The sequence below is a fragment of the Rhodamnia argentea genome, chromosome 11, assembly GCF_020921035.1.
Source record: "Rhodamnia argentea isolate NSW1041297 chromosome 11, ASM2092103v1, whole genome shotgun sequence".
Classification (NCBI taxonomy): Eukaryota; Viridiplantae; Streptophyta; class Magnoliopsida; order Myrtales; family Myrtaceae; genus Rhodamnia; species Rhodamnia argentea.
In genome coordinates this window covers 15,329,842-15,356,620 of record NC_063160.1, presented here as the reverse complement: position 1 = coordinate 15,356,620, position 26,779 = coordinate 15,329,842, and the positions used below count along the sequence as shown (strand labels likewise).

The window sequence follows — 26,779 nt, the reverse complement described above, 5'->3', positions numbered from 1 at the left end:
AATTTAATTGTGAAACGGCGACGTCGGAGCACTAGAAATACGACGAAGCGTTTTAGGAGTCCCAGAGACTCTAGGCCTAGGGTCCCTGTGATCTCCACCTTCGTCGTCGGCGTCGTCATCTTCGATTGGATTCTCTCTTCTGGGAAAAAGGTCTCTGGGAGAAACACGGAAACTTCTAGAGAGAGAGAGAGAGAGAGAGAGATGGGGGAGGAGAAGGAGGACTCGCAGAAGCTGAAGAGGATAGCGGCGGGGGCGTACGACTACGAGAACGATCCGAGATGGGCTGATTACTGGTCCAACATCCTCATCCCTCCTCAGATGTCCTCTCGTCCGGACGTCGTAGGCCACTACAAGCGCAAGTTCTATCAGCGCTTCATCGTATTCCTCTCTCTCTCTCTCTCTCTCTCTCTCTCTCTCCTGCATTTTCTTGCGATTTGATGTTCTTAATTTTTGTCGAGAGAGTATGGATGTTTAATTGGACTTGAGAATTGGATTGGTTCTGGTAGGATTGGAAGCTCGCGGTAGGTTTATTGAGTAGATGATGCGCTGCTTAGGTTATTTCAGTCGTTCGAGTTGGCCTCTTCAGTTTGATATGGTGAAGTGCTGTGGTTGGATATGTCGACGGTTGTGGTTGCTTGTAATTTATTGGTTGAAATTGCGACTGCTGTTTTGTTAGGAATTAATCTTAAGATGTGGGTGTATCTTAACTTGTTGAGTCTGTGTCTTTGGTTGGTCAAGTATTCCGATTAAGGGGCTCTTTTTGTTATTAAGTTCATCTGCAATCGTTTATATTTTGGGAGACTTTTCTGCCTTCCATTTTAGTGGGTTCCTGCGTGAATACCTCCTTTTTTCTTCTTTTTTAATGAGGGTGATAAGGAGGACATTTTTAGATGATTGGGCTTTACCACATTGGCTTTGTGGATAATTTGGAGAGAAAGCATTGTAATGATGATGGGACATTGTGCTTAAAGCACAAATAGAATTTTTTTTTTCTTTTTGAGCTGCAGTGATATCTCTACTCTTTTGGCTATCGCAGTTATGTTCTGCGTGATGACAATTTAGCTCCTTGTATGCAGGATCCCGATCTCATTGTTGAGCCAATGTCTTCTGGTAGTTCTTCTCAGTCAGCAAGGCAATCTATTCCATCCTCAGCTTCATCAACGACCAATGAGCAGCCTCGATCCCATAACACAGGTAAATTATATTGACATTGGCCACTGTGATAGGAATTGCGTTGGATGTGTCAATGGAATTCTATAATATGTATCGACTTTGATACACTATCAGGTACCAGTTTCAAATTCTTTCTGATGATTTTGAGCCCTATTCTTTGGTTTAGGGTCTACTACCAGGAGCTCTAGTGCATCGGCAACTTCAGCTTCAAATCCAACTTCTTTGCGCTGGGATCGGCAAACTATACAATTTTCTGTCAATGCTTGGGTACAATGAGATTTCTCTCCATTTTGCATTATGTGCTTATATATGTTGCGCTTTCCATTGAAGGATACCCTTGTAAAAGCTTTCATGGGATAAACTTTGTCAACCAGCTGTTGTATTTGATCAGGCACATGCTGATTGCCATCTTGTGTCATTTTGTGGCAGGTATTTGTTGTGGCTGTACTGGCCATATTCCCACTTGTGCCTCGAAATCTTTCAAATAGGGCCTATCGCCTTTCATTTATGGGCACCGCATGTTCCTCTATGTATTCTCTGTACTCACTATATGGGGTATGATCTGCCATCCTTTAATCTGCTGATTCAGACTGTTGCTATATTATGCTCCCATTAATGGTTCACACAAATTGCAGAAACCTAGGGCATGGAATATGCAAGCTCTGCAAGTATACTTCCAAACAATAATAGTGACCAAGGACTTCATCTACTTCATCTACTGCCTGACATTTGTCACTTCACATCTTTACCTTAAATGTGAGCAGAATTTGGGCTCTAGTTTTCTATTTTGGTTTTTCCTGACTGTTCGTAGATCTGCTTTGTTAATTCTCCTGTTCTTATGACATTGCTTTACGCCTCAGTCGCTTTAATCCCCATCATGTGCCGAACTCTTGAGCATGTGGCCAAGTTTTTAAGGCGTAATTTTAGCCGTTCTTCCTTGTACAGGTAAGTGCCGATTAACTCGTGCTAGAATTATTTGGTTTACGAGTAATTTTGATCATCCGGGTTGAAGTGATCTTCATCGTTCATTTCCTATTATATTTATTATGTTCTTGTCTGGTAATGTCGCTATTAAATTTGTCATGAGTTCGTAACATTCGTGTTCTGCCATGATTAACTCATGCTAGAATTATTTGTATTTTCAACCCTCTTGGTTAAAGGAATCATTTTCTTCTGAAGTGAATATTTTCTGACATGTGAACAAGTATTTGGATGCTATACATCCACTGCAACAAGGTCAAGTTCATGTGCTCTTCTTCTAGTTATCTGAGTTCTGTTTACAATATTACATAAACGATGACCGGGCGACTTGCCATTGACTTTAATTGCATATTGGGTTCTAGAGATTACTATGTCTATAGTGGAATGCCATGCGAACTCTCTCTGCGCATCTGCGCTGTAGTTTGGAAGGCAGAGTGGATAGAATATCTTGGTTCTTCAGTAGTGAGCAACATTCACAAAGTTCCTCAAATGCACGGTTGCTCATCTGCGCTGTAGTTTGGAAGGCAGAGTGGAATGCCATGTCTTTCTGTTTGTATTCTTTTTTCCCTTTGCAACTGACTTTGCTGTTTCAATTTTTCTGAATAGAAAGTACTTGGAAGAGCCTTGTGTATGGGTGGAGTCAAACACAACTACACTTAGCATATTGTCCTCCCAAGCTGAGATTGGAGTTGGCATTTTGCTACTTATCTCGTTGTTATCGTACGTTGTTTATGGAATTTGTTTTTTTAAGCTCACTGAGCTGCTTGATTTTCTCACTGTCAATTTTTATGATCACATGACTTTATGTGTTTGTGCATCTTCAGGTGGCAGCGCAACATCATACAGACATTCATGTACTGGCAGGTAGGTCTTATTATCCCTTTTTCTTCTACTTCAGCTGATAAGGACCAGACTACTTAGTACCATTTTAGGAGAATGTACTGAATCTATGAATTCGCTTATGGTATTGGAAAAATGTGCTGCTGATGAGAGAATGTGGATGACCTGAGACGCTGCTGACAGAACCATGCGTAGTATTATGCGATTAATAGTTTAGAATTTTCTTTTTTTTGGCACCAAAAGGACTAATAACCTTTTCTTGGCTAGTCCAAAAATTTTAGATGGAGGTTGTGATGAGTGGACCACATTTTTGTTATTCTAGTACTTGAGAAAGACCTTTTCGCCACTCCAAACATTAGGTGTTTTCTATCCCTTTTCTGGTTTGAAGCCTCAAAAAGAGAAGGAGCTTCAGAGAATGAAAAGTCTGCCTATCTGCAGATTTATGAGTTCTGACATGAGGATTTTTGCTTTTTCCTCTGCAGCTTTTAAAGCTCATGTATCATGCCCCTGCAACTGCGGGCTATCATCAAAGCGCATGGGCTAAGGTTGGAAGGAGTGTAAATCCGCTTATTCAATGCTATGCTCCATTCTTGAACACTCCATTATCTGCTGCTCAGAGATGGTGGTTCAGGTAGTGCCTAAAAGGTAGGAGACTCGGGGGGGCATTTTCTTGCTAGGACTTCTGGTGACTCGTCGGAGGGGACACACTGATAAATGTCTGAGAAAGCCATCCTAAACTGTAGATGGATGGTAATTAATACTTTGAAACTGTGTCTCTGTTCTTGATTCTTGATTGGTTCTGGTGGGCCATCACGTCCTGTTTTCTCACTGATGTCCTCCTAGCTTTGTCGTCGGTAGTTTGATCCATCTGCTCGGTAGGCCAAATCTGGAGGTTGGAATTTGCCTTGACATCATTTAAAATGGCACGTTGTCTTTGATACTCTGCAATCTCCTCTTGGTGATTGGCATGAAACCTGAAACGCATTCATGTCCTAGGCAAATAACTGCCTTATTTTACTCGTGAGTCATATGTATGCTCGTGTATTTCATTATGTTTTGCTTGTTAAAGCCTGTCTTAACAGTATTGAAAATATTCGTCATCTACAGTATTTAGACACTTTTGGATTTCTTTTTGGGGATCTATTATGTTTGTTCTCAACACTTCATGTTTCATCTGATTGTTACGAGCATAGGAATTAGCGTTGAGATTGATAGAAAGCCATTATCAAGATATGAATTTATGTACATTAGAATAATCATTCAAGAGGCATTGTCCGCACATGTGACGTCTTTTTTCACTGCTGTAGTGTATTTGTTGACGTTCACAATCACATGAACTCGGCCAACAATCGTGACCTAAACTATCATTGCAATGTAACTCGCGACATTATATTTTTGGCAATTGATATCAGGAAAAAAATATTCTTCCATGGTTATATTGATGGAAAAGCAAAGGGATGACGATAAAGTAGACAGTAACTCAAGCGATCACAGGGGACATGGCAGTGATGTTGCTTCGATTAACTAGTGGCAAAAGTATTTCCTATCTCGGAAGAACCTCATATAAACTTAAATCAACAATGTATTACCTTGTTAAATGTCCTCGTGCAATTGTGATTGATTTGCCTTTGAGCAGATCCATAAGGTCTAAATTCGACGTTAATTACCTTTGCAGTGCAACATAGGAGTGTCAAATCTGATGGCACGTTTGGTGGTGAGTGCCCTTTTGAAGTGACTACTGGTTATTTTCTTACGAATTATTATTAATGGAAGGAAACATCATCTGTAGACTCGGTCTTCCTCCGGAGACAAAACATTAAAGTTTTTTTTTTTTTTTTTTTGGTCGGCAAAACATTAAAGTTGAACATATGTAATTTCATGCTTATCGGTCGGCCTTGTTAGATTTGGCGAGGCCGGCGTTGCCTGTCGGCCTCGTTGGGGTGACGGCAATGTCGGCCTCGCCGGTGTTCGCCGTCACCCCAGCGAGAGCCACCCTTGCTCATGCGAGGCCAGCCCTTGCTAGCCATGGCCATGCGGGCCACCGGAGGAAAGGGGCAAAGAAGAGGAAAAAAGAAAGAAAGAAAAATATGAAATCCCTATTTACAAATTTCCTTGTTAGCGTTGGTTGGCCACGTAAGCCGTTTAATGTCCACCTCAACAATATCCGACCAATATTAACCGGAAGGATTATATTGGCTTTAGATCAAAAAGTTTAGGTATAAATTGATGCCATTAAAAGGTTTAGGCATAATTGGCACAACCGCAATAAGTTTAGTACTGTTCTAACACTTTTCGCAATTTTTCTTTCTTTTTTTGAGTAACAAGCCTCTAACTTAGAAAAAAAACGATCCATGTAACACAAACACACATCGTGCAAATATTAAACCAATTACATTGACCATGAATTCCAACCTTATTGGAACTGTTCTATTGATTACAACTCACTTGTTGTCTTATTTGCTCGCCTTTAAGATGACTGGTACTAGGTAAAATAAGCTCTGATCATAGCATAGCTATAATTGTGCAGCACTTTCTTACCATACTTCCTTGGGGTACTTGGTTACAGTAATCCATATAAATTGCCTCTCATGACTCCTACAACTTTAGTTAGTTTGGACAAATTTTTATGCAATAAAATCGGAGATGCCATAGAAAGCTTATATCCTCCACCACTTTCACCAATTTGCAGCATCGTTTTATCAAAATAACGGTCAAGCTTGTTAAATTGGCCAAGGATGGAGGTATGGGGCACGTGAAGGAGGTTAAGCTTAGCCTCTTCTCAACCAAACTCTCAATAGTTCAACACGGATTCTTTCGGACAAATCATTAAAGCTCGCATCTAGACAAGTAAGACTCTTTAAATCTCCTCTTTCACGTTCAATTTGTCGTTTGAGCAAATGAAAAGACTACATTGAATATTTGTTAATAGTTCGGGAAGTATATTTAACAAATTAAAAGTGATATTGCATGTTGAGCCAAAAATTAAGACTCATTAATGTCATTTCCCTTCCCAGTAATGCACCACAAAAAAATCATGCACATGGCCTTCTTCCTGGAAGAGTTTTATTAATATGTATATGTGGCCACAAAAAATACAGACAACTTGAGCAGTAATCTAACCTTTTCCAACTCAGCCAAACAAAAAGAAGAAAAAAAAAAAAAAACTAACCTTTCTCAAGATAGAATTTGGGGACAATGGTACAAATGGTTCGTGAACTTTGATTCAATATGCAATATCGTCCATGAACTTTTAATTTGTGCAATGCGGTCCTTGAACTTTGGCTCAATGAGCAATGTCGTCCCCAAATTTATAATTTGTTCAATATGGTCCTTGATGTAGTCCCTAGACTATATGAACAAGTTTAAAAGTTTGTGGATCCAATTGAATATTAGACCAAAATTCACGGACCATATTGACCAAATCAAAAGTTCATGAATGACGTTGCATTGGACTTAAGTTCCTAGATCGGACATCTCGATCTTATGGAAAATAAGAAAAATAGACTGCTGTCCTATATATACTGCTTCTCACTGCTCTAGCATAGTCCGGGAAAACGTTTAACACGACCTAAATAATTTGCAGAAGCCCATACACTTTTATAACCTCAATCACTTTCACCAAATTGCAGCTTCATTGTATTAAATCTATCTCTTTACTGGACAAACACTCAATGACCCTTACTCATCGCTTAATCCCGATGAAGCTTCTGTCGATCCACCTTCCAATGAGATCTCATGGAAGGGCCTCGCCAATGGTGACTTTCGAGCTAGAAAAGCTTCCGAGACTTGCTTCATACTTGGTCGGGACTTTGGGTTTGCACTCAAGCAAGCAAGCGCCAGAGAAACTATCAGAACAATAATTCTTCCGACAGAGTTCTCTCTTGAAAAAGGCAACCGCGGGTCTATGATTGTATCCAGCATGATATCTTCCCCAAGGGATGTCAGCAACGTAGATACAATTGTCTCCTGGATGCCCGCCCATCATTGTTTCCATTGCTACGACTCCAAAGCTTTATACGTCGCATTTCTCATTAACGACCAAAGTATATGCGAGCTCTGGAAAAAAGAAAAGAATACAAAAGACATAAGAAATTACGTTGATCGATGCTTTGGACGGGATCGCTGCACCCTTAACCCCTGCCCCATCGGCCGTCGCTGCCTCGTGAGGGGAAACTTTTTCACGGGGACATTTTGCCATCCCTAATCACGGAACAACTAATTCTTGGATATTGTTGGCTAGTACACTACAACTCATTGATGGGCATAGATGAGGAAACTTCAACAATGTCGTTTAACTAAACCGTAACGGTGACAGTATCTGACTTGTACAATATATCTATAGGTGCCGGGGATATTTGCAATGAAATTAGATGAGGAATCATGATCCAGAAGTCTTGCGGTGCCAAAATCTGATACAAAAGCTCGCATCTTGCCGCTGAGTAAGATGTTGTTGCTAGATATGTCTCGATGAATTATTGGCTGAGCGCAGTCATGGTGCATGTAAGACAAAGCGTGTGCGGTATCCTGGATGAGATCGACTCTTTTGGACCAATCTAATTCCACTGCTCTGACGTCATCTCTCGGAGCACAGGAAAGACTCCCATTTTCCATGCATTCGTAAATCAAGAACATGCACTGCCTATGTAAGCAGAAACCATGGAGCTTGAGTATGCTCCTATGCCTTATTTCTGTCAAGTATTTCACTTCATTCCGAAAGCTTTTGCCGAAGGACAGGTCCTCTGCTTCGACATGGTGAAGTTTTTTCAGTGCCACGACTTTCCCATCGGGCAATCGAGCTCTGTAGACGCTACCATAGCCTCCGGTCCCGATGCAATACTTGATGTCAAAGTCCTCCGTTGCATTAATTACATCTTCATATACAATCCTCCCGTGATAATTCCATATTGACAAGAAATTTCCACTTGTCTCTCTAGTCTCTGATTGCACGCTCTTGGTGGCACGTCGAAATGGGAAGCACGATCCAAGAACTATACAGCAAATGAATACTGCAGCCAGCGGAATGAACAGCGTCATGTAATGACGAACGCTGGACCTTCTCCTGTGGGCTTCGTTGCCGATGAAAGAGGTGTCGGGGAAAGCAACCCTGAGATTAATCTGGAATTGGGCCCTTGAGATGATTGCATGATAAGTCAAGGTGACCTAAGAAAGTAGTGTTTTTAAACGTGGGAATCGAGCCAGAAAGAGAATTGTTGTGACGATGGAGATGGCTTAACCTGCTCAAATTCTCAAGTTCAATAAGGATTATCCCCACCAAGTCGTTCGAGCTCAAATCTAGAATCTCTAGATTATATGGCTTAAGTACATTACAAGCGTCAAAATTTATATACGATGCTCACTTTAGGGAAAAAGTGTCAAAAAAAGTCTTAAACCTATTGCATTAATGCCAATTCAGTCCTAAACATTTTTTTGATATCAATTCAGTCATAAACCTTTTGTATTGATGCCAATTAAGTCTTAAACCTTTTATTAGTGTCGATTCGGTCATATGATATTCCTCCACTCCTCAAACAGAATTCCCTCTCTGATAATTTTCACAGATTATTTTGGAACTATCATTATGTTATCTTTAAAGATTATGGTGGATTATTCCTCAAACCAGGTCTCAATTGTGATTATCCGTTCATACATCCACTAAGATGGTCTTCTACCATCCCCTTCCCTTCTGATCTAAAATGGATGTTTTGGTTCATGTTTCATCTCTACCAAGTTGCCATAGAGTTCCCTTTAGACGAAATCATTAAGGTTTTGTCTGATTCTCTTTTTGGAAATTATCGGAACCATCCCCGTAAATTCTTCCTTGATATTCTCACTTGGTTTCAACCCCTTCAAGCATGGAAACACTTGTTCACACTTCAAAGACAAGTTGGTAGACCGTAACCGTGCACACACACAGTGGTCCTCTTCCATCACCCCTAGTCATTCATCGGACCCTCGGGAGATAAAAGATCCAATGCTTTGCAGACAGGCACCACCGCTTTCAAGCCTGTACTCCAAGATCAAGTCTTCAAGATTCACAAGACGTACTCCAGATCTGTATTTGACATTCCTCATGAATACAGAGAACTCCAGCGAATACTCTGCCAAGAGAATAAGGTTATACCACCCGAGATATGGCCTTACGGCTCGCCGAGCTATTCTTGGGATACACCCAGGACCCATCCTCATGTATTTGAAGCTCTCCAGGAATACAACAGCAATCAACCAAGCTCTTCCATGGATACAGATACTCAGTCCTTTGACCCATGGGGCGGACAGCTGTCACAAGATCCATACAGCTACCCACGACCCGTCATGCCCGACGTCCCTTCCTCATCCAGAAGCACCTCAGGCGTTCCACATGATCCGCACTTGGACCGGATCATCTCAGACTATGAAAAAGAGCAATTATTGCGAGCCTATAGAAGTCAGAAAGACGGCCCCTCCGATTATGATGGACCGCATGCTCGACTCGACGACGCCAATTATCATCCCGACCCAGATAGGAGACGATAAGGCCACTCGCTCCACCTCCAACAGACAAGGCCATGTGCTCCATCAGCCTAAAAAGAAGACGTGTGTTTACCCGCTCTCCTGCTCCACTTTGTAAAAAGGTCAACAAAGCAGCAGAGTTTGCGTGTATGTTTGTCCGTAATAATGGTTTCCTCCGAAGTCAATGTTTGTTGCGTGTGCTTGTTGGACCTCAATTATAGAGGTTCCTTTGTGAGGTCACCTTTATAAGGCATGTTTACCCCTTGTAATGGCCAAGACTTGGCTTCCTCCGTGAAATCCAAGTAAGAGTTTGCTTCATAATGAGTTTCTAAAAACTTCATCTTTTCTCTTCGAGCAGATCCTTCCGTGCTAAAATGTCTCTACTTCTCTATTACAATGGTTGGTTCAGTATGCTCTCCACTTGCCACAAATTCTGTGATCATCCGGAAAGTTTATTAGATCTAGTATTGGGTTAAAGCGCGTGTAGAGTCCGGCGGGGCCTCTCTCCACTTGTTGATTAACTTCGCAAGTGAGCGCTGGATCTATCCAATATTGTGATCGGGATAAACCTATGGTGGTAATGGATAGTGGATCCTGTGGATCGAAAATCGATGTCTTAAAGGATTAGTTCCAAGAGTGAGATCTAGAGACTAACAGGCGGTCCCTTGAGTGGCCGTAGAGCCCGTGTGGGATAGCATACCTGTCTTAGATCAAGTTCTTGCTTCCGCTCCTTTTTGGTATAAGCCGATACTGGTGTGATGGCCACCGGTGTTCACGCATGTTCTGGGTTTTGAAGGACCTCGAAAACTCTTTTCGAATAAACATGTTTATGGATTCGAAAGGTTCTTTTGGCCTAGAAAAGAAATCAGCCAAAATATTTTTCTTTCCGTAAATGTGTTTTGAATCGAAAGAGTATTTAGAAAACCATTCCGCCCAACGCAAGAGTTGAGGATGAGGAACTTGCTTTTGCTTGAATTTGAGCATCCGAGGAAAAGAAGACATATCCATTTCGACTAGAAAATGATGACCAATGAGATGAAATTTAAATTTTTTGATTCCATTTTTGACTGCAAGAATTTCTTTGAAAGTGGAGTGGTAATGCATTTCTGCTGCTGAAAACTTTCCACTTTTGTATGCACAAATTCTTCGTTTACCTTGATTTTCTTCAAGGAGGATGGCTGCCGGTGTCACATCACCGGCATCCGTCCGAAGGATTCCGGTTCCAGTGGAAGGGATTTGGAGAGGGGGCAAATTTTGCAGTATTTCCTTTAAAGTCTTAATGGAAGTGGTTTGTTTTTGTGACCAAGGAGGAGGATTCTTTTTCAACATCTTTTGCAGAGGAGAAAGGATCCGGGAAATTTTTGGGATGAAATCTCTAAGATAATTGACAATTCCTAAAAAGGATTGAATCCGGTGAATTGAGAGGTTTTCATCTGGGAATTTCCGGAGATCTTCCGCAATATGTGGACCTGGGCAATAGGTTCCATTTTTCAGACGCATACCGAGAAATTCAATTTCTCATTGAGCTATGATCATCTTCTTATGTGACAGCATGATGCCATGAGTATGCACAATTTCAGCAAATTGTTGAAGGAGTTTTGCATGAGAATGTTCATCATGGGAAAACAAGAGGATATCATCAATGTAGATCCGGGCATTAGCAAGGATGGGTTGGAAAATTTTGCACATGGCCTTTTGGAATAAGGATGGAGCAGTTTTAAGTCCAAAGGGAAGGACTTTCCATTGGAAGTGCTGGTTAGGGATGCAGAAACCAGTTTTGAATCTGTCTGAGGGATGAATTCCTAATTGCCAAAAGCCTACTTTGAGATCGAATTTGGAATAGATCTTGGCCTGGGCAAGACCGGAGAACAAAGAGTTCTTATGGGGCAATGGGAATTTGTCATCTTGGATGAACAGATTGAGAGGCTGGTAATTTATGACTAACCGTAGCTTTCCACGATTTTGTTCTGCTCTTTTGTTGACATAGAAGGCCTCACATGCCCAAGGGGAGTCAGAGGGCTCAATGAGTCCCCGAGAAAGAAGTTGAGCACATTTTGCTTGTGCTAGAGCAAGGTGATCCGGGTTCATGCCCGAATGACTTGCTTTGGTGGGATTGATTTCTCCATTTTTCTTAAAGGGAATTTTGACAAAAAAGTCAGAATTTTGCCAAAGAGGGTTGGAGCAAATCCGAGCAAACCGCTGATGAGATTCCGAACAATGAGAGAGAAGAGATTGATAGATGGGATCAAGGATTTCCGGTTGGATGAGAAAAAGTCTCTGGATTTCAACAAACTCCTGGAACTTCTTTTGGAATTTTAACCCCTTAGGGTTAATCTTGAGCTGTGGAAGTTTAGAGAGAATATTCCAACCAATGATGAGATCCTTGTCATGAGATGGACATCCAAGGATTTGGGTGGTGATTTCACAACCAGGGAGAATATGAATGGTGAGAGGTTTACTACGCAGTTTGGTAGTAAAAGTTTCTCCCGAGGCCGCTTGGAAATATCCGGTATATGGTGTCTAGTATTCTTCTGGGAGGATTTTGGTGTCTAGCGGGGATGCAGCTACGCCAGTATCAATGAGAGCAATGACTTGGATGGATTTGGTGTTTTACGGAAGGTGGAGCTGGACCGGAAAATGTGGGGGGTAGAATGTTGGGGAGTGGATTATGAAGGAATCAGCAAGAGGAAAGAAGGAGAGAATATCTCCCGAGGATGAGTCCGAATCAGAAGAGTAAGTTTCAATAGCACACAAGGTGTTTGAAGACGGTTCTTCTTCAATGGAGAAGATGGATTCAACGTCTTCATCACCGAGAGAGATCCCGGTGTTTTGAGAGATCTTCCGGATCATGTAACGCGCCTGTTTCTTTGCTTGGGGGCATTTCTTTGCAAAATGACCTTTCTTGTTGCAAATATAACATCCGTCAGACTTGGGTTTCTTGCGGTGCTTTGCGGAATGACCGCGAGATTTCTTTCCGAGGAATTTCCAATTGCTTCTGCGAGGCTTCGCAAATGAAAACTTCTTGAAATGGACTTTCTTCTTATGACCGGAACAAGACGGATCATTACGATCTACGGTGCACTTGATCTTCCATTACGGCCTTTCACAATTCTTGTCATATTTGCGATTTTCTTTCAAGAATTGGTCAAACTGTCTTTTTCTTCCGCATTTTTCTTCAATGGCAATATGAACAGCTTGCTGTATTTCTCCGAGTGTAGATTCAAGGAGAGGCCTTTGAAGATGTTTATCAACTTCATCTGCAATCTCCTTAGGAATGGAGGCTAAAAAGATTGGTTTAAGATTGATGTTTGCTCCGAGATGATAAAAGAGTCGAATCATCTCTTTAAAATGTCTGTCAAGATCCTTTCGAGAAGTGGAGCAGCATTTTCTTTCAAAGAACTCCTTTCGCTTGAGTTCTCTTTCACTGGTGGGTTGACCAACAAAATATAGGTGGATGCCCTGCATAGCCTGATTGAAGTTCATCGGGAGAAAAGCAATTTGGTCCTGTTACGAGATGGAGGTCCACCAGTCTTTCGGGGTTCCAATGAACTTGCTAGTGAATTCTAAGAGAACCTCATAAGTGCTTTGTTCAACTAGATTTCTGGCAACAAGCCATGTATGGAACTCCTGGATTTTCATAGGCCAACGATGGTAAGGAACATCGTCAAGAGTAAAATATGTGCTTGATGAGGAATGGGCTGGACGAGATGATGGACTCGGATCCGAAGGGTTTTTTAGATTGACAAATTCCACTTCTTCATCTTCTTCTTTTGGGATCACTGCAGCCATCATAATGGCTGGGATTTGTTCTGAAATGTGTTCGGGGTCATTTTCGGATTCTGAAGAAGGAGATGTTTCTGATGGTGGTGCAGATGATGTCGAAGAGGAATCATCTTGTTCAGTGGCTTGGATTGTGGAAATGGATGGAATTTGTTTCCTCAAAAAGCTTTCAATAGGATTAGAGACCATGAATGAAGGTAGTTTCTGTGAAGGGGAGTGTGGGGGTGAGTCGGGAGGTTACGGTGGTGCTGTGGGAGGAATTGGAAAAGTAGGAACCGATGATGACGTATCAGAGAATTTTGTTCTTTCGGCATCGGCTTCAGCCTTCTTGATTGCTTTGAGACGAGCACGAAGAGCAAGGACATTTAGACCTGAGTCCGAGGGTACTGTCTCAAGAACTTCTTGGAAAGGGGATGAAGAAGTTTGGCTAGAAGCTTGGGACGAACTAGTAGCGGATCGTATATAGGATGGAAATGAAGTAACGGGAGGAGTGAATGAGGAGAAAGGTGGTCGATACTCAAGTTGAGCTTTTTGGTTTTCAAGGATGAGGATCTGTCTCTTCGACTTCTCTATTTGAGGAGTCCGGTCTTCTAAGTAATGGTGATGGAGCTGCTGATTTTCCATCATGTAGACTCTCTTCTGAAAATCTGCGAGCATTTTGCGGATATGTGTGGAAGCTTGATCAACTCGATCGACTTGAGTGGAAACTTTCTCAAGAGCCACATTCCGGGCTAAGGCATTTTCTATTTGCCAATTGAGAACAGTTTCAGATGGAGCTGGACCTTTCTTTTTCCCATGTGGGTCGATCTCGGTGGGTGCGGATATCTTAGGAGCATGGTAATACTGTTGTTGAGGGTCAGAAAATTTTCTAAGTGGTGGAAAATTTAAAGTGGATGAATGAGATTCATCTCCGGGCCGAAGTGGAGGAAAATCGCCAGGTTGAAACATACAGATGCCCGGAAGTGGTTCGGGGATAGGAACACATGTGTATGGTTTTGGGAGTTCAATGGAGCAAGTTGGATTTTTCTTGATCCATTTTTGGATGGGTTTATAAAAGGGACCGGTAACGTGTTTCTGAGGCGGTGTTGGTGGAGATTTTGGGGGTCTCGGTTTACAAGAGGATGAAGAGGGAATTTGGGGTATTGGAGGAGTGCCATACTGAACAAGGTATTGCCAATTTCCGCCATCTTCGCCAAGAGGACCTACGGTGGGATCACCGTCAAGGTATCGTTGGTACAAAGGATCTTTCTTCTTTTTCTTTTTCTTTGAAGCGGGCCTGTCGTCTTCTTCAGCGGGAGAAGTACAAGAAAGACAGGAACATTCTGGATCCCAAAAGCAATGACCTGAAGGATCCTTAAGGGCATGAATCGGTTGTCCATCGGAACCAAAAGATTGGACAAATTTCTTTGGATCCGGGTCTTCCATACTAACTGTTTCGGATGGACATGGAGTGAAACAGAGAATAGTAGGGAAAGAAGGGAAAAGGGACGAGGAGTCCTCCTTTTCCTTTGCAAATTTGATGGTCACCGTACCATCTTTCTTTTTTGTGAACTGAGGTTCAGCTGACCGAACCGGCCTTGTATTCCGGTGAAGCTTTTCATAATTGGTTACCTAGCTATCAGGGAGAAGCTTGATGAGCTGTTCTCTGGGTATTTGTCTGGGAACATGAACACAAGATGTCCGGTCATGGTCTATTGAGATGATAAGGGCATCATCCGAGGTGGGATGGTTAATATCAATGGCATGATTCTGGACCCCGTAAACCATCCGATAATGGAGTGTAGCAGCCAATGAGTTAGGAGTCCGGGGAGCTCCGGTAATTTGCGATTGAACTTTCAAGGTCGACGGTAGTCCTGGATCTGCTAGTGCCATGTTGAAATTTGGAAACAAAGTAACAAAGACTGTCCCAGCATTTAAAGTAGTCCGGATTGTGCCAATACGGGCATGCTGGTAGTCTAAGAACCGTGTGTCCAAAAGAGCAATTCTGGCTACAACGGGGAGACCTTTACGGCCATGAAATGAGAGAGCAAGTCCGATGGCTCCGAAATGAAGATGGGTGAACCCTTGCTGGATCCATTGGAGTGGGAATTCGGGAGGAATTTGGAGCGTTACAAACTGTTCTTGTTGTGTAGCTAGAATATGATGCTGGTCAAACTTGGAGGATCGAACATACTCCTTGACGGAGCGGGGAGTCCGTCGGATAAGGTGTTTGATGGAGCGGATTGGGGAAAAAGAGGTGGGTTTGGCAAAGGCTGAATATGGATTGATTAGAGGAAGATGTGTTTCAGAGATTTTGCTATCTTCAGCAAAAGGCTACCTCATAGAGATAGTCGATTTTGGAAGCGATTGATTTTCGTAACTCTAGAGGTGATGCAAGGGAAAATGGAGACCGATGCTGTATAGGAGCGAGCATGCTTTCTTCTTGTTGAGTTTCCATGGTGTATAAAAGTTTCTCTTCATCACGGACCTTCAAACACTAAAATATCAATACTAATCTATCTTCAATGGCATATGGCTCAGATACCAAAAAGGAGCGGAAGCAAGAACTTGATCTAAATTCCCTTTAAGAAAAATGGAGAAATCAATCCCACCAAAGCAAGTCATTCGGGCATGAACCCGGATCACCTTGCTCCGGCACAAGCAGAATGTGCTCGGCTTCTTTCTCGGGGACTCATTGAGCCCTCTGACTCCCCTTGGGCATGTGAGGCCTTCTATGTCAACAAAAGAGCGAAACAAAATCGTGGAAAGCTACGGTTAGTCATAAATTACCAGCCTCTCAATCTGTTCATCCAAGATGACAAATTCCCATTGCCCCATAAGAACTCTTTGTTCTCCGGTCTTGCCCAGGCCAAGATCTATTCCAAATTCGATCTCAAAGCAGGCTTTTGGCAATTAGGAATTCATCCCTCAGATAGATTCAAAACTGGTTTTCGCATCCCTAACCAACACTTCCAATGGAAAGTCCTTCCCTTTGGACTTAAAACTGCTCCGTCCTTATTCCAAAAGGCCATGTGCAAAATTTTCGAACCCATCCTTGCTAATGCCCGGATCTACATTGATGATATCCTCTTGTTTTCCCATGATGAACATTCTCATGCAAAACTCCTTCAGCAATTTGCTGAAATTGTGCATACTCATGGCATCATGCTGTCACGTAAGAAGATGATAATAGCTCAATGAGAAATTGAATTTCTCGGTATGCGTCCGAAAAATGGAACCTATTGCCCAGGTCCACATATTGCAGAAGATCTCCAGAAATTCCCGGATGAAAACCTCTCAATTCACCAGATTCAATCCTTTTTAGGAATTGTCAATTATCTCAGAGATTTCATCCCAAAAATTTCCCGCATCCTTTCTCCTCTGCAAAAGATGTTGAAAAAGAATCCTCCTCCTTGGTCACAAAAACAAACCACTTCCATTAAGACTTTAAAGGAAATACTGCAAAATTTGCCCCCTCTCCAAATCCCTTCCACTGGAACCGGAATCCTTCAGACGGATGCCGGTGACGGACACTGGGCAGCCATCCTCCTTGAAGAAAATCAAGGTAAGCGAAGAATTTGTGCATACAAAAGTGGAAAGTTTTCAGCAGCAGAAATACATTACCACTCCACTTTCAAAGAAATTCTTGCAGTCAAAAATGGAATCAAAAAATTTGAATTTCATCTCATTGGTCATCATTTTCTAGTCGAAATGGATATGTCCTCTTTTCCTCAGATGCTCAAATTCAAGCAAAAGCAAGTTCCTCATCCTCAACTCTTGCGTTGGGCGTAATGGTTTTCTAAATACTCTTTCGATTCAAAACACATTTCGGGAAAGAAAAATATTTTGGCTGATTTCTTTTCTAGGCCAAAAGAACCTTTCGAATCCATAAACATGTTTATTCGAAAAGAGTTTTCGTGGTCCTTCAAAACCCAGAACATGCGTGAACACCAGTGGCCATCACACGAGTATCGGCTCCGATACCAAAAAGGAGCGGAAGCAAGAACTTGATCTAAGACAGGTATGCTATCCCACACGAGCTCTCTGGCCACTCAAGGGACTGCCTGTTAGTCTCTAGATCTCACTCTTGGAACTAATCCTTTAAGACATCGATTTCTGATCCACAGGATCCACTATCCATTACCACCATAGGTTTATCCCGATCACAATATTGGATAGATCCAGCGCTCACTTGCGAAGTTAATCAACAAGTGGAGAGAGGCCCCGCCGGACTCTACACGCGCTTTAACCCAATACTAGATCTAATAAACTTTCCGGATGATCACAGAATTTGTGGCAAGTGGAGAGCATACTGAACCAACCATTGTAATAGAGAAGTAGAGACATTTTAGCACGAAAGGATCTCGTCGAAGAGAAAACAGGAAGTTTTTAGAAACTCATTATGAAGCAAACTCTTACTTGGATTTCATAGAGGAAGCCAAGTCTTGGCCATTACAAGGGGTAAACATGCCTTACAAAGGCGAACTCACAAAGGAACCTCTATAATTGAGGTCCAACAAGCACACGCAACAAACATTGACTTCGGAGGAAGCCATTATTACAGACAAACATACACGCAAACTCTGCTGCTTTGTTGACCTTTTTACAAAGTGGAGCAGGAGAGCAGGTAAACACACGTCTTCTTTTTAGACCGATGGAGCACATGGCCTTGTCTGTTGGAGGTGGAGCAGGTGGCCTTATCGTCTCCCGTCCGGGTCGGGATGATAATTGGCGTCGTCCGAGTTAGAGCTGTCTGGTCCATCATAATCAGAGGGGCCGTCTTTCTGACTTCTATAGGCTCGCAATAACTGCTCTTTTTCATAGTCCGAGATGATCCGGTCCAAGTGCGGATCATGTGGAACGCCCGAGGTGCTTCTGGATGAGGAAGGGACGTCGGGCATGACGGGTTGTGGGCAGTATGGATCTTGTGACAATGTCCGCCCCATGGGTCAAAGGACCGAGTATCTGTATCCATGGAAGAGCTTGGTTGATTGCTGTTGTATTCCCGGAGAGCTTCAAATACATGAGGATGGGTCCTGGGTGTATCCCAAGAATAGCTCGCCGAGCTGTAAGGCCATATCTCGGGTGGTATAACCTTATTCTCTTGGCAGAGTATTCGCTGGAGTTCTCTGTATTCATGAGGAATGTCAAATACAATCCTGGAGTACGTCTTGTGAATCTTGAAGACTTGATCTTGAAGTACAGGCTTGAAAGCGGTGGTGCCTGTCTCTGCAGCATTGGATCTTTTATCTCCCGAGGGTCCGATGAATGACCGGGGGTGATGGAAGAGGACCACCGTGCGTCCGCACGGTTCGGGTCTACCAACTTGTCTTTGAAGTGTGAACAAGTGTTTCCATGCTTGAAGGGGTTGAAACCAAGTGAGAATATCAAGGAAGAATTTCTGGGGATGGTTCCGATAATTTCCAAAAAGAGAATCAGACAAAACCTTAATGATTTCGTCTAAAGGGAACTCTATGGCAACTTGGTAGAGATGAAGCATGAACCAAAACATCCATTTTAGATCAGAAGGGAAGGGGATGGTAGAAGACCATCTTAGTGGATGTATGAACGGATAATCACAATTGAGACCTGGTTTGAGGAATAATCCACCATAATCTTTAAAGATAACATAATGATAGTTCCAAAATAATCTGTGAAAATTATCGGAGAGGGAATTCCGTTTGAGGAGTGGAGGAATATCGTGTGGATATCGGTGTGATGGCCACTGGTGTTCAAGCATATTCTGGGTTTTGAAGGATCCTGAAAACTCTTTTCGAATAAACATGTTTATGGATTCGAAAGGTTCTTTTGGCCAAGAAAAGAAATCAGCCAAAATATTTTTCTTTCCGTAAATGTGTTTTGAATCGAAAGAGTATTTAGAAAACCATTCTACCCAACGCAAGAGTTGAGGATGAGAACCTTGCTTTTGCTTGAATTTGAGCATCCGAGGAAAAGAGGACATATCGATTTCGACTAGAAAATGATGACCAATGAGATGAAATTCAAATTTTTTGATTCCATTTTTGACTGCAAGAATTTCTTTGAAAGTGGAGTGGTAATGCATTTTTGCTGCTGAAAACTTTCCACTTTTGTATGCACAAATTCTTCGCTTACCTTGATTTTCTTCAAGGAGGATGGCTGCCAAGTGTTTGTCACCGGCATCCGTCCGAAGGATTCCGGTTGCAGTGGAAGGGATTTGGAGAGGGGGCAAATTTTGCAGTATTTCCTTTAAAGTCTTAATGGAAGTGGTTTGTTTTTGTGACCAAGGAGGAGGATTCTTTTTCAACATCTTTTGCAGAGGAGAAAGGATCCGGGAAATTTTTGGGATGAAATCTCCGAGATAATTGACAATTCCTAAAAAGGATTGAATCCGGTGAATTGAGAGGTTTTCATCCGGGAATTTCTGGAGATCTTCCGCAATATGTGGACCTGGGCAATAGGTTCCATTTTTCGGACGCATACCGAGAAATTTAATTTCTCATTGAGCTATGATAATCTTCTTCTGTGACAAAATGATGCCATGAGTATGCACAATTTCAGCAAATTGTCGAAGGAGTTTTGCATGAGAATGTTCATCATGGGAAAACAAGAGGATATCATCAATGTAGATCCGGGCATTAGCAAAGATGGGTTGGAAAATTTTGCACATGGCCTTTTGGAATAAGGACGGAGCAGCTTTAAGTCCAAAGGGAAGGACTTTCCATTGGAAGTGTTGGTTAGGGATGCGAAAACCAGTTTTGAATCTGTCTGAGGGATGAATTCCTAATTGCCAAAAGCCTGCTTTGAGATCGAATTTGGAATAGATCTTGGCCTGGGCAAGACCGGAGAACAAAGAGTTCTTATGGGGCAATGGGAATTTGTCATCTTGGATGAACAGATTGAGAGGCTGGTAATTTATGACTAACCGTAGCTTTCCACGATTTTGTTCTGCTCTTTTGTTGACATAGAAGGCCTCACATGCCCAAGGGGAGTCAGAGGGCTCAATGAGTCCCCGAGAAAGAAGCCGAGCACATTCTGCTTGTGCCAGAGCAAGGTGATCCGGGTTCATGCCCGAATGACTTGCTTTGGTGGGATTGATTTCTCCATTTTTCTTAAAGGGAATTTAGATCAAGTTCTTGCTTCCGCTCCTTTTTGGTATCAGAGCCATATGCCATTGAAGATAGATTAGTATTGATATTTTAGTGTTTGAAGGTCCGTGATGAAGAGAAACTTTTATACACCATGGAAACTCAACAAGAAGAAAGCATGCTCGCTCCTATACAAAGATCGTCTCCATTTTCCCTTGCATCACCTCTAGAGTTACGAAAATCAACTGCTTCCAAAATCGACTATCTCTATGAGGTAGCCTTTTTCTGAAGATAGCAAAATCTCTCAAACACATCTTCCTCTAATCAATCCATATTCAGCCTTTGCCAAACCCACCTCTTTTTCCCCAATCCGCTCCATCAAACACCTTATCCGACGGACTCCCCGCTCCGTCAAGGAGTATGTTCGATCCTCCAAGTTTGACCAGCATCATATTCTAGCTACACAACAAGAACAGTTTGTAACGCTCCAAATTCCTCCCGAATTCCCACTCCGATGGATCCAGCAAGGGTTCACCCATCTTCATTTCGGAGCCATCAGACTTGCTCTCTCATTTCATGGCCGTAAAGGTCTCCCTGTTGTAGCCAGAATTGCTCTTTTGGACACACGGTTCTTAGACTACCAGCATGCCCGTATTGGCACAATCCAGACTACTTTAAATGCTGGGGCAGTCTTTGTTACTTTGTTTCCAAATTTCAACATGGCACTAGCGCATCCAGGACTACCGTCGGCCTTGAAAGTTCAATCGCAAATTACCGGAGCTCCCCGGACTCCTAACTCATTGGCTGCTACACTCCATTATCAGATGGTTTACGGGGTCCAGAATCATGCCATTGATCTTAACCATCCCACCTCGGATGATGCCCTTATCATCTCAATAGACCATGACCGGACATCTTGTGGTCATGTTCCCGACAAATACCCAGAGAACGACTCATCAAGCTTCTCCCGATAGCTAGGTAACCAATTATGAAAAGCTTCACCGAGAATACAAGGCCGGTTCAATCACCTGAACCTCGCTCACTAAAAAGAAAGATGGTACAAGTGACCATCAAATTTGCAAAGGAAAAGGAGGACTCCTCGTCCCTTTTCCCTTCTTTCCCTACTATTCTCTGTTTCACTCCATGTCCATCCGAAATGCTTAGTATGGAAGACCCGGATCCAAAGAAATTTGTCCAATCTTTTGGTTCCGATGGACAACCGATTCATGCCCTTAAGGATCCTTCAGGTCATTGCTTTTGGGATCCGTAATGTTCCTGTCTTTCTTGTACTTCTCCCGCTGAAGAAGACGACAGGCCCGCTTCAAAGAAAAAGAAAAAGAAGAAAGATCCTTTGTACCAACGATACCTTGACGGTGATCCCACCGTAGGTCCTCTTGGCGAAGATGGCGGAAATTGGCAATACCTTGTTCAGTATGGCACTCCTCCAATACCCCAAATTCCCTCTTCATCCTCTTGTAAACCAGACCCCCCAAAATCTCCACCAACACCGCCTCAGAAACCTGTTACCGGTCCCTTTTATAAACCCATCCAAAAATGGATCAAGAAAAATCCAACTTGCTCCATTGAACTCCCAAAACCATACACATGTGTTCCTATCCCCGAACCACTTCCAGGCATCCGTATGTTTCAACCTGGCGATTTTCCTCCACTTCAGCCCAGAGATGAATCTCATTCATCCACTTTAAATTTTCCACCACTTAGAAAATTTTCTGACCCTCAGCAACAGTATTACCATGCTCCTAAGATACCCGCACCCACCGAGATCGACCTACATGGGAAAAAGAAAGGTCCAACTCCATCCGAAACTGTTCTCAATTGGCAAATAGAAAATGCCTTAGCCCAGAATGTGGCTCTTGAGAAAGTTTCCACTCAAGTCGATCGAGTTGATCAAGCTTCCACACATATCCGCAAAATGCTCGCAGATTTTCGGAAGAGAGTCTACATGATGGAAAATCAGCAGCTCCATCACCATTACTTAGAAGACCGGACTCCTCAAATAGAGAAGCTCAAGAGACAGATCCTCATCCTTGAAAACCGTAAAGCTCAACTTGAGTATCGACCACCTTTCTCCTCATTCACTCCTCCCGTTACTTCATTTCCATCCTATATACAGTATGCTACTCGTTCGTCCCAAGCTTCTAGCCAAACTTCTTCATCCCCTTTCCAAGAAGTTCTTGAGACAGTACCCTCGGACTCAGGTCTAAATGTCCTTGCTCTTCGTGCTCGTCTCAAAGCAATCAAGAAGGCTGAAGCTGATGCCGAAAGAACAAAATTCTCCGATACGTCATCATCGGTTCCTACTTTTCCAATTCCTCCCACAGCACCACCGTAACCTCCCGACTCACCCCCACATTCCCCTTCACAGAAACTACCTTCATTCATGGTCTCTAATCCTATTGAAAGCTTTTTGAGGAAACAAATTCCATCCATTTCCACAATCCAAGCCACCGAACAAGATGATTCCTCTTCGACATCATCTGCACCACCATCAGAAACATCTCCTTCTTCAGAATCCGAAAATGACCCCGAACACATTTCAGAACAAATCCCAGCCATTATGATGGCTGCAGCAGTCCCAAAAGAAGAAGATGAAGAAGTGGAATTTGTCAATCTAAAAAACCCTTCGGATCCGAGTCCATCATCTCGTCCAAATCCATTCCTCATCAAGCACATATTTTACTCTTGACGATGTTCCTTACCATCGTTGGCCTATGAAAATCCAGGAGTTCCATACATGGCTTGTTGCCGAAAATCTAGTTGAACAAAGCACTTATGGGGTTCTCTTAGAATTCACTAGCAAGTTCATTGGAACCCCGAAAGACTGGTGGACCTCCATCTCAGAACAGGACCAAATTGCTTTTCTCCCGATGAACTTCAATCAGGCTATGCGGGGCATCCACTTGTATTTTGTTGGTCAACCCACCAGTGAAAGAGAACTCAAGCGAAAGGAGTTCTTTGAAAGAAAATGCTGCTCCACTTCTCCAAAGGATCTTGACAGACATTTCAAAGAGATGATTCGACTCTTTTATCATCTCGGAGCAGACATCAATCTTAAACCAATCTTTTTAGCCTCCATTCCTAAAGAGATTGCAGATGAAGTTGATAAACATCTTCAAAGGCCTCTCCTTGAATCTACACTCGGAGAAATACAAGAAGTCGTTCATATTGCCATTGAAGAAAAATGCAGAAGAAAAAAGACAGTTCGACCAATTCTTGAAAGAAAACCGCAAATATGACAAGAATTGTGAAAGGCCGAAATGGAAGATCAAGTGCACCGGAGACCGTAATGATCCGTCTTGTTCGGGTCATAAGAAGAAAGTCCATTTCAAGAAGTTTTCATTTGCGAAGCCTCGCAGAAGCAAGTGGAAATTCCTCAGAAAGAAATCTCGCGGTCATTCTGCAAAGCACCGCAAGAAACCCAAGTCCGACGGATGTTATATTTGCAACAAGAAAGGTCATTTTGCAAAGAAATGCCCCCAAGCAAAGAAACAGGGCAGTTACATGATCCGGAAGATCTCTCAAAACACTGGGATCTCTCTCGGTGATGAAGACGTTGAATCCATCTTCTCCATTGAAGAAGAACCGTCTTCAAACACCTTGTGTGCTATTGAAACTTACTCTTCTGATTCGGACTCATCCCCGGGAGATATTCTCTCCTTCTTTCCTCTTGCCGATTCCTTCAGGATCCACTCAGTAGTGCCAATTTAGTCTTAAAAATTTTGTATTTACGTCAATTGAGTCAACTCGGTCAATTTTGATAGTAAGTCACCGGCATAGACGTTAATTATTCTATGTGGCACAGTTGGTGCTAATGTGAATTTTTTAAATATTTTAAATAATTTTTAAAAATAATTTTGAAAAAAAAAACCAAAAAATGATTAAAAAATTATTTAAAATATTAAAATAATATTAAAAAATATCTAAGTTAGCGTTAGCCGTGCCATGTAGGACAATCAATGTCTACGTCAGCGATTTTCGATCAAAATTGACAGGATTAACTCAATTGGTATAAATCTAAAAGATTTAGGACTAAATTAGCACTAATAAAAGTTTAGGACTTAATTGACACCAACGCAAAAGGTATAGGATTGAATTGGAACTAAAAAAAGGTTTAAGACTGAATTGACACTAATACAATAGATTTAGGACTTTTTTGATACTTCTCCCATATTGTGCCAAAACTTTCAAAATGATCGCTTAAGTGTCAAATTTTTTTGAAAAACGATCACTTAAATGCTATTTCTTTTTTAAAAACGATCACTTAAGTGCTAAAATTTTTGAAAAACGATCACCTCGGTGACAATTCCGGGGAGTCACGTCAGCTCAAATATTAATAAAAAATAGGTCATGTTGGATTTCCAGCGAGCCGCGTTAGCTCAAATCGGAGTTGGCACCGAAGTGATCGTTTTTTAAAAACGTTGGCACCGAAGTGATCGTTTTGAAAGTTTTGGCATTAAAGTGAACGCCGTACACAAGTTTTGACACTTTTAATGTACTTTATCTCGATTACATAGATAACCTATTTCCGATGGGATGGCAGCATCGAATCTATTTTCCCGTAAATTCAGCAAGCTCAACCACTTTAAATTTGCCTATTTCCGACGGAATAGGTCCGTTGAGTTTGTTTCCTTGCAAATAGAGATGGGTCAACCTCGTCAAGTTCCCTATTTCCGGAGGAATAGATCTAGCAAAGCTGTTCTCTTGCAAATAGAGATGAGTCAATCTCGTCCATTTCCCGTTAGCAGACGGAATCGGAATCGGACGAGTAAACTTGTTCCAACCTAAATCAACATAATTCAATTTCGTGAGGTTCCCAAGCACTTGCCTCTGACTTATTAGAAGGTGCTGGTGCTGGTGCTGGTGCTGCAACAATGTAATCAGTAAAACCAAGGACATGTTGCAGATTATGCTCATCTTGAGTCGACCTCTTCTTTTGCTGTGGTCGGACAATTGTTTAGTCCCCTGTTATCCTCAGAAATATTTGTGTTTTGCCATATTCATGGGACGACGGCACTTACAAAGTAAAAGCAAAGAAAAGGAAAAGGATCTTCTTCCGTGCTAATAAATTCCTCAAATAGTCGATATGCGTCAAAAACCCGATGATCAAGTTGCCAGTCACCTAATTTCTCAGTAATTTGCCGATAAATTATCGTCACTTTTTTTCTTTTCAAAATCATTGACTTTTCTTATCTTTTACTGATTTTTGTTTGTCTTTCTTACCGCTCCCTTAAATTTGCCAACCCTTATATGAATATATTGATCTTTGTTTGTTCGTTTTTTTTTTAATTTATCAACTTTTATTATAATTTTCCGGGCTTTTCTTTCTCTTTTACAAACCCTTAAATTTATCAGCAGTTCAATTTATCGGCCAGCGTTTGTTCTAATCTCACTGAAAAGGCTAAAGATAAACGATTTGTCTAATGACCGCTTCTCGCTCTTTATAATTGGTACTCGGGGTAAACTTTTAGCCTCTACGGCATTTTCTCCAATTTGCTAATCACACATCACAAGTCGTTGAGAAAAGTCGTCCTCCGGATTTAGCGGACTTTGAAGTCTTCCCGCAATTTCTCTTTTGTATTACCCTTTTTCTCTGGCATTTTGTCTCGTTCTTCGAAAGACTTCAAGTAGACTTTGAAGTCTTCTTGCAGTTGGAAAAAAACCCCGATTAATTTTGAAGTTGACAAAACATTCCACGTTCTCTAATATGTGAGCTAATGCAATGAAAACGAGTTGCGCTGATTTTTAATCTCGTTTCATTTAGTGAATCGGTAAAATGTGTTGATGCCGGCGTAACGTCTGTATGGCTCTCGGTTGAGAAGAAATTGTCCCTCCCTAATAAAGTATAGATAGCTTATGTTCGACTAGATCCAAGTAAACTACTCTGAATTATCATCTCGCTGCATCATCCGGTGTTAAGCTTTGTACTCCAAATTCCCACCCTTTTTAGATGGTGTATCAATCCCATCGTGACACGGATGGCCTCCACTGACTTGGACATAGAAGTCTCCTTCTTTTTTTTTTTCCCTCCTCTATTGACTCGAGACGACTTGGGTCAACCTGTTTATGAGGTATCCACACCCTTTAAACATGAGAATCATTGTCCAAAAAATTCTAAATCTATTATACGATGACCTAGTATGTCCTAAATTTTTCGATAATTTGTCAATTTAGTCTTAAATCTTTTAAAAGTCATAAACCTATTATTTGAATAATTGGCTGAAAGAACTACTTCGACAAATTGTCAAGAGACTCAAGATTAAATTGTGAAAACATCAAAAGAATTTGGACTAAATCGGTATAATTGAAAGGTTTTAGGACTAAATTGACAAATCGTCAGAAGATTTAGGATTAAATTTGCACGATTAAAAGGTTTATGACCAAAATAACCGTCGTACAATAGATTTATGACTTTTTTGGACAACACTAATGACACAGTTTACCTTACCAAA

General features: G+C 41.9%; 2 protein-coding genes across 2 annotated transcripts; one reads left to right on the top strand and one right to left on the bottom strand.

The window, feature by feature from the left end:
- The first annotated feature begins 63 nt into the window (after positions 1–63).
- Positions 64–4,013, top strand: LOC125312924 (transmembrane protein 33 homolog). Its single transcript, XM_048273002.1, has 9 exons — positions 64–378; positions 1,077–1,194; positions 1,340–1,440; positions 1,603–1,728; positions 1,809–1,929; positions 2,034–2,118; positions 2,761–2,874; positions 2,979–3,018; positions 3,477–4,013. The coding sequence occupies exons 1-9, from the start codon at positions 202–204 to the stop codon at positions 3,627–3,629; spliced, it is 1,035 nt and encodes a 344-aa protein (XP_048128959.1). The 5' UTR covers positions 64–201; the 3' UTR covers positions 3,630–4,013.
- A 2,491-nt stretch (positions 4,014–6,504) lies between these two features.
- Positions 6,505–25,081, bottom strand: LOC125312762 (MDIS1-interacting receptor like kinase 2-like). The gene is made up of 4 exons (XM_048272126.1): positions 24,850–25,081; positions 22,827–22,831; positions 7,321–8,308; positions 6,505–7,054 (listed from the first exon to the last, which is right to left on the bottom strand). Exons 3-4 carry the CDS (start codon positions 8,026–8,028, stop codon positions 7,007–7,009), a joined length of 756 nt encoding a protein of 251 aa, XP_048128083.1. The 5' UTR covers positions 8,029–8,308; positions 22,827–22,831; positions 24,850–25,081; the 3' UTR covers positions 6,505–7,006.
- Between the last annotated feature and the right edge of the window lie 1,698 nt (positions 25,082–26,779).